This window comes from Epinephelus fuscoguttatus, linkage group LG13, assembly GCF_011397635.1.
Source record: "Epinephelus fuscoguttatus linkage group LG13, E.fuscoguttatus.final_Chr_v1".
NCBI classification, from domain to species: domain Eukaryota; kingdom Metazoa; phylum Chordata; class Actinopteri; order Perciformes; family Serranidae; genus Epinephelus; species Epinephelus fuscoguttatus.
The window spans coordinates 18827529-18836868 of NC_064764.1; the positions used below are offsets into that span (position 1 = coordinate 18827529).

At 43.3% G+C, this 9340-nt stretch overlaps 1 protein-coding gene across 1 annotated transcript; it reads right to left on the reverse strand.

Moving 5' to 3' along the window:
• Window positions 1–229: 229 nt before the first annotated feature.
• LOC125900040 (indian hedgehog B protein-like) lies at window positions 230–7431 on the reverse strand. The gene is made up of 4 exons (XM_049594797.1): window positions 6531–7431; window positions 5025–5182; window positions 4627–4730; window positions 230–2670 (listed from the first exon to the last, which is right to left on the reverse strand). The coding sequence occupies exons 1-4, from the start codon at window positions 6834–6836 to the stop codon at window positions 1925–1927; spliced, it is 1314 nt and encodes a 437-aa protein (XP_049450754.1). The 5' UTR covers window positions 6837–7431; the 3' UTR covers window positions 230–1924.
• Between the last annotated feature and the right edge of the window lie 1909 nt (window positions 7432–9340).

The window sequence follows — 9340 nt, forward strand, 5'->3', positions numbered from 1 at the left end:
TCCAATGTTATTATTTATGTTCTGGAAGTGTATGCAAATCTGCACGTTTTATTAGATAATGCCTCATTTGCTTATTTAAACATCAAATTTCAGAAAACTTGTAATACAAAACATAATTTTCTTAATGTAAGTAACTGTTACTGAAGTTAGAAATTTTACCCTTTTCACCTCTATTACATAAACAGTAAATATTACTTATAGGGCTTTAATAAATTTTGATGCATGTTGCTAACAAATAAAGCACAGAGTAGTTTTGGTTTGAAAACAACAACTTTATATTTCAAATAAAAATCGTATGCACAGAGTTGCCGAAAATAATAATAGTTTACATTATTTTCTAAAAATAGATCTTTAAATAGTCTCTCCAACAATAGCTTAATATACATATGTGACAAATCTTTTAGAAGGCATGTAGAATAACGCCACGGGGTTCCTAGATACTTGCAAAGTCTGAGTCTTCATACTCAGTGACGATTGGAAAAACACTTTGGGCGATACGAACCACACGATTATCCAAATTACTTCATCCACCTTTCACATCTGCTTCCCGTAGTGTCAAAACCCCAAATGTCTGTACCTCTGCCGATCTAGGTCTTACGTCCTGGGTAATAGGTGGAATACAAAGAAAAGACCATGCAAAGGAGAGCTACTTACTATTCAACATGAAAGAGATTTGCTATCTGTTATTTAATATGATGCATAGCTGTTGCGTAATACAGTAGTTGAATACAGCCTGAGTGTTGTGTATACCTTCCCTAGATACCACTGACCTGAAAACTGAAAACCCCAAACAATGAAAACATGTCATAAAAAAAAACATTTTAAATAAAATAACTGATAAAAACATGAAAATGTGTATATGAATTACCTTGAGACAATCGAGTTGACTGAAAGCAAATGGCGTACTTGGAAAAACAGACTGACAGCGTGGCCATTACAACCCTGTGCACCTATCTTGCATCGTAAGTCCACACACAATTGGACAGTTTTTCCAACATAGCCTTTTTCAGGTGTGAATCTATAATGCAACATCAGCAAACTTACATTTCTTCAGTAAATACACAAAACTTAATCCCCCATTGTCCAGTTAAATATTACTTTGTAAATTAATTCTAATATACAGTACAGACTCTGTATCGAATCAGTGGGCTTACTGCAGTGATGATTCTGACAGTTATGGTGTCTCTTTCCTTTTTAACATTACTTAACTGTATAAATACCTATGTACATATATAGAGCATCAAATCACACCTTGTTCAGTCACTAGTTTCTCTGTGCTGTTCTGTCTTTCCTTCTTTTCTCCTCGAATGTGTCCTTCATGTGTTCATGTTAACCTTTTCTCTGGAGCCTCCAAAAATGTCTCACTACAGGCATCCTTGTATGTTAAAATTTCCTCTGTAAGTAAGCCCTAGCGTGATCTCAAGCTGCACACATGTTGACAGATTACAGTAAATACAGTATAAAGGAATGATGGAACTTGACAGTCTTTGCTTCCTACGTTTTAGTTTTAAAGGAAGCTATTGTTTCGAAATCTCAGTCCTTGATTTTGATCTCTGAGATGCTCTGAGTGGAACTTAACAATGTTGACACTGATGTTTATCTCTTAAATTGAACATAGCAGAACTTATGTCAGTATTTCTGTTGATATTCAGTATTCTATCAAACATTTACAAAACTGTCTTTGATTGGAAAAATATGAAATTGCCAAAAGTATAACACAGCTCTTCCCAATCTCTTCTCTTCGTCTCTCATACAATTTAAATGTGCTACTAAAAGGAGTTTGGTGAAGTACAGCAAACACAGGCATGTAGGGTAAAAACAAATATTCACTACTGTCTTTGGTGGTCCCTAAATCTGTGCTTTGGTGCTCCTGAATGCAGGTTCGTGAATGAAGTCATCAGTGTGAAACATGTCTCTGCCATTCCTATCTATGTCCTTGCTCAATCCCCCAGGGGTGGAAGTGCCCAGCGTCCAACAGCATTTGCCCCAGCCTCTGTAGAAGCCAAGGGTACCAGTGCAGGCCGTCGGTCTGCGGTTCTGAGGGTCTCATCAGGCTGTAGAAGAACCTCAGCGGGGCCAGGACCCAGTGGGCCAAATGGTGATTATCCACAGCAGCATAGCAGGATGCAAGCACGCTGTTCACCACTATGGAGCCATGCTGGGTCAGTGGGGCGTACAACCCGGTGCTCCTCTGCTCTTCTACAAAGGTCACGACTGAAAGTGTTCCTTGTGACCCTGCTTTACCTTGTGATGTGAGTACGCACTGTCCTGGCTGGACCTCACTGGCAAAAATTGTCCGCAGACCTGCTTCCCAGCTCGGCCCGCCCCTCTGTACGGAGCCCAGAAGTGGCTCTTTAGCTGTCTCTCCCCACTTTGGCTCACTCAGCCCACCAGTGCAGTCCGTGACAAAGATCAGGTGAGCGGCGGTGAGAGTAATATTAAGTCCTGTGTTGGTGCCAATGGTGTAGAAGATCTTTGTGACGTTGGGCTGGCGGTCCAGGAAGGATAAGACCGGGCTGTAGAAAAGGGGGCCGTGACCATTTGTTGTTGAGGAGGCCAAGACGTGGTCGCCAGGCTGGAGGTCACGCATCTGTTTAGTAGCCCCACCCTTGAGGACAACCTGAGCGTTGCCAGGGAAACAGCCTCCAGTTTTGGCTGCCACAGAATGTTCTGGAGAGATGAAAGAAAGAGAAATACGATCATTTAATTTAACTTAGTTTTATTTTAATTTTTTGGTGATGATGCGTGGACGAAGAGTCAAAACATCAAGAGAAACAGTTTGAAGATTTGTCTGGAGTGGAGCAACAGCACTGCAGCGATTCAGCTTCTACAGTGGCTGAGGTCACTGAGTGATCTATAAAACAGGCAAGACTTTGACACTGACTCAAGGACAACTTTATCTCAGTGGATCAGCCGGAGACTGTTAACATACGTGACTCATATTCAAACTTTGTCTTTTCTTCCTCTTAGAACTCACTCACACACACACACACACACACACACACACACAGAAACATTGTTTTTACCAGCAGATGAGGATTTCTTACGCCAACCACAGTTGATCATTTGATTTTTCTAAACTGTATACATGATTTCTTCATTCAACAGGTTTGTGTGGCCCTCTAAGCAATCTCCAATACTTACACTAATATGAATGTGACTTGAAACCCTTTATAATGTCTCCAAAAAAAGTTTCCAGAGGCTTTTCAAACACTTAAACTTAAAAATCAGTAAAAGAGCAGCTCTTCTGTTATTTTTCATATAGATGTTTTCACTGTAAAGGAGACAGTTCACTCCCTTTGCCATGGCATGCATGTCTATTTTGCTACTCTACTTAATATGTCAAACCCAATTTGGCATGGTGACATCAGCACGACACAAGTAATATTAGAACAGCATGTCTGCTTCTGCTCTGTCAGGACAATGCCATACATGTAGGCCACAGATGCCACGGGATGCACACTTGGTCTTGGCGGAGTATTAAGAATAAGGTGGCCCTTTAAGATGCAGTGAGACGAGGTGGCAAGAAGAGGTAGTCAGCGAGAGCTAATGGATAACCAGCTGATTGTATCACCGCAGTCAGAGCACGGCCTGGGGTCACAGAAACAGGAAAGTACACAGACTCAGACCTGGGTCTAGGAATTGTTTGGATTACAGCAGAGTTTGTGTTTTAAACAGAGTCACATGCCCGCTCTCTGTGGCTCCAAACAAGGAACAAGAACTGGCATATTGTAATAGCTTGACTCCTAACAATGAATACCGTACTGTCAAAAATTTGGGACTACTGAAAGCAAAATCAGTGTGTGTGTGTGTGTGTGTGTGTGTGTGTGTATGTGTGAGAGTATGTGTGTGTGTGGGAGTGTGTGTGTGTGTGGGAGGGTTGTCTAAAAGCAGTCTTAAGGCAGCCAAATATTTGTCCAAGGTGTGCATGTCTGCAAGCCAGAGGGCTGCAGAGAAGGAGGGCTGTGACCGGGAGGTGATAAGACTTAGATAAGAGATCTGAGAGAAACCTACTGAAGGAAAAGCAACAGCAAAACAAAAGGAGAGTTAATCATCTCACAGCTTACTGACCTCAGTGGACTGCTAGAATGTAGTTTGGCATCAAATAACTGGTGGTACCAGACATAGGTAAATGGGTTTCTAAAATGTGTCAAAGTTAGAATAGTTTGAGGTGGAATGTAGTATTGTTTGCATAAGGACTGTTTCCGTTTTGCAATAAATTTGGAATCATATCACAGGAATGCAGTCAGATATCACGGTAAATACACAGCAGATGCATTGCTTGTTGACTGTCCTGCTACTAAACGTAGCACAAATCCATGTCTGGCTCTTTCTGCACATCATACAGCTGAATATACAAAGAATGATCATTTTACGAATAGTACAGCAAAGAGCACAGGTGCACCACCTCGCTTTGATTGGCTCCCAGTGGGCCCTGCACACACACAAGAAGCTACACACACACACACACACACACACACACACAGACTGATGATAGTGGTGCTGAAAAGCAAGGTAAACCATTAGTGAATCACCAACAAAGGCATTAACCTCATTAGTGGTAATGACAGCTGGCCACAAACACAAACACACACACACACACTGGAGCTCATATCCACTTCTTACCTGACTTGACGCTACAGTGAATGTGGGCTTTGGACTCGTAGTAGACCCAGTCAAATCCGGCTTCTACTGCCAAGCGGGCCAACATGGCGTACTTATTTCTGTCCCTATGAAAAGAACAAAAAGATATCGTAAACTCCAAATGTGATTCGATTAAAGCCATACCTTTCCAAACATGCAAACATTTTTCCACTGATATCCACACATTTATCTGTACAATGCAATGTATTTAAACATTCAAAATCCAAATCTGAGTCAGCAAAAACAAATTCCGCTGACTAACTGGTTGACTCATCACATTACTACTGCCTGACTAAGTGACTTGTGAACTGAATAAGTGACTAAAGCACTTTGAATGTTTGTCTGACCTATTTGAATAATGTGCTCAGTTGCATGCCTACCTGTCTGAGGTGGTGATGTCGACAGCCCGGCCCTCATAGTGCAGCGAGTCCTCTGAATGGTGACCATCTTCATCCCAGCCTTCGGTCACTCTCAGCTTAACACCTGGCCACATGTTCATCACAGAGATGGCCAAAGAGTTTAACTTGTCTTTGCAACGCTAGAAGAGAGGCACAGGGAGGGAAAGGGAAGGCAAGGAGTTAAAAACAAATCATGCAAATACAAAACGAATATGTTCTTATAATGCTAAGAGAGAAACTGGAGGTAGAGAACTGAAGAGAAGAGGGCTGATGTGAGAAGAGCTGGGTGTGATGAGTCTAAGGGATGGTTACAGCCATGTGGTCTGCAAAAGATACCCAAGTTCAGAGAAAAAAAGACACATTGTGGATAGTGTGTGTGTGTGTGTGTGTGTGTGTGTGTGTGTGTCTACTGAAGCAGATAGTCAGAGACACCAGTGTCATCACATTAAGGCGGGGACGGTGGAATGAGAGCAGGGCGAGAGAAAGAGGGACAGCGTAGCTCAGAGAAGGAGAGCAAGCAAACGGCATGACCTACACACACACTCCAAATGCATACAAAGAATGAAGACAATAACTCTATTATAACTGTGTCAAGTGAATTATGTCAGAGGTGAGTGGTCAAAGTACACACAACTATCCATGTGTGCTGGCTTGGGATGATTTAGCACTTTTCAAGTTACTTACATAAGGCTTGAGGTCAAGATGCCTCTCAGCAGATCCTGAGATCTGATTTGAAGCAATGGTTTGTCTGTGCGGGTAATATTAATGCCCACCATTGAATGAAGTAATTTACTTATTCTAAATTAAGGTATTTAATTTGTATATGACCCAATTTAGCCTACTAAAAAAAGAAAAAAAAGTCAGAGATTTTGGCGCACTGTGAGTAAATTTGTTGTTTCAGTTCCACAATGTGTTAGAAATGCCTTCTTTGTAGCCCACATAATCATTAAACTATGCTATGACTCTAAGATTATAACTCCTGTACTGACTGGTTCAATGGAACCTGCATATACTTTGGTTTGACCCTCAAATGAGTGGCTTTACGCACCTCCGGCCTGATGGACAGCTGTTCTGTATGAAGATGAATGACTGAGACTACTCAACAAAATGAGGCTTAGTTTGGGAGTAGGCAATACTTAAAGGCATTATCAGAAGCTGGGGTTGTCAGGTAGCAAAATCCAGAGGTGAGACGAAAAGTCAATGAAATCAGTCAGTTTGGTTTAAACATTTAACTGACAGCAAACACTCGGCAGTCAATTGGATGCAACAGCGCGGCCAATCTGGGCTGAAGTGATCCAATTCATTCAGCTACACGCAGTCAGCTGTCAGCTCAGAATTAAACTTTGAGATATTGTATATTTATTTTTAATCGCTGTAATCAATGGACATTACAATGCGGGTATTACGCAATAGCACCCGGGAACAATACGCATGGCGCATCTGTGAAAGTGTTGCATCCATACCCCTCCGTTCATCCCCCCTCTTTACCTGGGTCATCAGCCTGTCGGCGCCCGTGTCCTCCTCATCTTTGAAGATAATATCTGTGTTATAATTCGGCGTCAGTTCTTTAAAGCGCTCGGAGTTGCGCGTAATTTTGCCCTCGGGTCTCCCGCTGGCTCCCAGGGTCTTCTCGGCGACGTTGGGGCTGAATTGCTTGTAAGCGAGCGGGATGAGCTTCTTCGGGAGCCGCCTCTTGCCGTACCCCCTCCCCGGCCCGCAGCCCTCCGAGGCAGGTGCGAGGAGGAGGACCAAGGCACACAGAGAGGCGGTGAGAAGGAGGAAGGAGATCCGCATCGCCCCGGGGGGAGGGAGGACTCTCCCGGGGGAGAGAGATGTCTTCAGTACCTCCCCGGCTCACTTCCCGACTCCATCGTCCGTGACAGTCGCAACATCACGTCCGAAAAACTCGGATAAAAGACGCTCACGTCGGAACCTCCAGGCACCATGTGGACATTCAAAAAGTTTTTAGCAGCTCCAAAAAAAGGGACCCAAATTGAGAAACTTCGCTCCCTCCGCCTTACAGAATCAACAGTAAGTGTGCAGGCTGTAAAGTCCGTGTATTTAAACAAACAGGTTCAAAGTCGATTTGGTGGGTGAGAGAGTTAAAGAGAGAGAGCGGTTACTGATATCCAAGTTGCAGTGTTGTGGTTTCTCTCCCTCTCTTTTCTTTCGCTCTGGGAAACTGTCACACAACATCAGCCACTTTCGCCCGCTGTTTGGTTGGTGCCCTCTCTGGATTGAAAGCTTCTCCTCTCCATATGCGGCCGGCGTGCAACAAGCTGCAGCTTTCCAGTTGAATTGGAAGGATTTGAGTGATCCAAAACGATCTGTTGCCACTTCAGACCGCACCCTGCCAGTCCTGCCCTCCTCTCGCTTCTCCCTCTCTCCCTCTGTCCCTACTCTGCCACCCACCCCGCCCCTCCTGGGCACAGGGCGCACTGGAGAGTCCTGTCCACACTCTGCTGGCAGGCAGGCAAGCAGCAAACATATAAGCTTTGCCCTTTATTGCTGCCACTTCGCATTTCCAGTTGTTGTCTTTGTCTGTCTGTGCCCTTGACAGCTCTGCATGCTGACAGCCTCGTTTGTTTTTTTGTTATAGACTGTAAACAGCAGGCAATCACAATCAATTAAACCAATCAATTTCCTGGAGTATGCAGCCACTAATGTTTTTTTTTCCCAGAAGATCAAGGGTCATTGGCTGACTGGCCTGACTATTAATGGGGTAATTTACTGGCTGTGAGACAGTCTGATTTCCTGGATGTTTGGCAGGTGGACTAGCTGAAGCATTGGCTGAATAACTGACTGACAGTACCACAGATTGTTTGACTTGCTGACTGACTGACTAAATCTACGATTGGCTGGCTGCCTGAGTGACTGCTGATTTACAGCAGCGCCAATTAGTCTAGACAATTGTCCTAATTAATGGGACAAGATTAATAACTTTAAAACGGACAAATGACATCTTTAATTTATTAACTTTAGGCTGTCTGGTACCCTGGCTGCTGGCTGCGTGGGGCTGACACACACACACACACACTCACATACACTGCACACCAGCAAACCCAACCCCTCCAAATTAGCTCTTCAAATATTTGCTAGCAGAAAATCAGTGGTCTCACCCCTGTTTCTCAGGGCAGGCTCCTTTGAATGAACTGGACTGTACAAGGCTGAGGGTTTCCACAATTTATGTTTTATTATTTGTGAGTGTAAACACCATAAAGTATTTCTGCTGCACCGACCGCTTTTCATGTCCCTTGATGGAACAGAGAAAAGCAAAGAGAGGGATTCACACACAGTAAACAGCCATCTATAGCTGTGTTTACCTTTTAGCTGAAATAGAACATCAACTGAGACCTGTGTAAATTCATTAGAACTTTCCTAGTATGGAAACACACAAGCCGATTCAAAGAAATCGAAATCTGTCCTATAGAGATGTCAATGTTTTACTGTCCTTGTTTGCAGCTTTGTAAGGTGGAAATGCTCTGATAATGAAGTATCACCTCATTGTAGAAGGGGAATTTCTTTTTTGATGTTGTTTTTTTTAGTAACAAGGGATACAGAGGCATACTCATAAATTTGTGTAGAAGTGTCACAAAAGTCTTGCTCCATTATTGGAAAAGTGTGGAAGGCATGGTCATTGATCAGCTTATGTAACATCTTAAAGCTAAAATGTTGCCTTGCAGGTCAATGGGTGGCAGTGCCTCAGGTGGTAGAGCCCATCGTCCCTTAAATTTCGACTTTTTGGGAAATCTGTTGATTCACTTCCTTGCTAAGCGGTCGATAAGATCAATCAATACCACTGTATAAAGCTATAGCAAGCAGCTGGTTAGATTAGCTGAGCTTAGCGTAAATACTGAAAGGAGGGGGATCTAGCCTGCTTCTGTCCAGAGCTAACAAAACCTTTAATCCATACTAACGCTGGCATACAGGACAAATTGCTGTTGTGCCTCTTGGAGTTGTTGTTGGTTGCCTGCCAACCTTAGTGATGAAAAGTCATCAGTTATTGCCAGTGGTGTAGTGGAGGGTATATGCAGCTATATGGGGTATACCAGCACATTCTCACTCCGACCTCATCACATATTGATGTTTTGGTCATGGACTTTCCATGTCCAAATACGATGTGCAAGGTACCCTGGGTACGTTGGTTGTTAATGTTTTGGGACACCGTGGCAAGTTCTGCCTGCTGGATACACTTCTGTTTTCACAGGAAATAAACGCACTACGTCAGTACAACAACAAACACACATGGTTAGGTTTAGGCAACAAAAGCATGTGGTTAGGTTTAGGAAAAAGGAACA

Bases quoted from the DNA above. Each gene is read 5' to 3' on its own strand.
- LOC125900040 (XM_049594797.1), bottom strand. From the start codon at position 6,836: ATGCGGATCTCCTTCCTCCTTCTCACCGCCTCTCTGTGTGCCTTGGTC. The intron at 5,183-6,530 runs GTAAAGAGGGGG...CCTCTCTTCTAG, and splicing joins CCGACAGGCTGATGACCCAG to CGTTGCAAAGACAAGTTAAA. The intron at 2,671-4,626 runs GTAAGAAGTGGA...TCATCTCTCCAG, and splicing joins TCACTGTAGCGTCAAGTCAG to AACATTCTGTGGCAGCCAAA.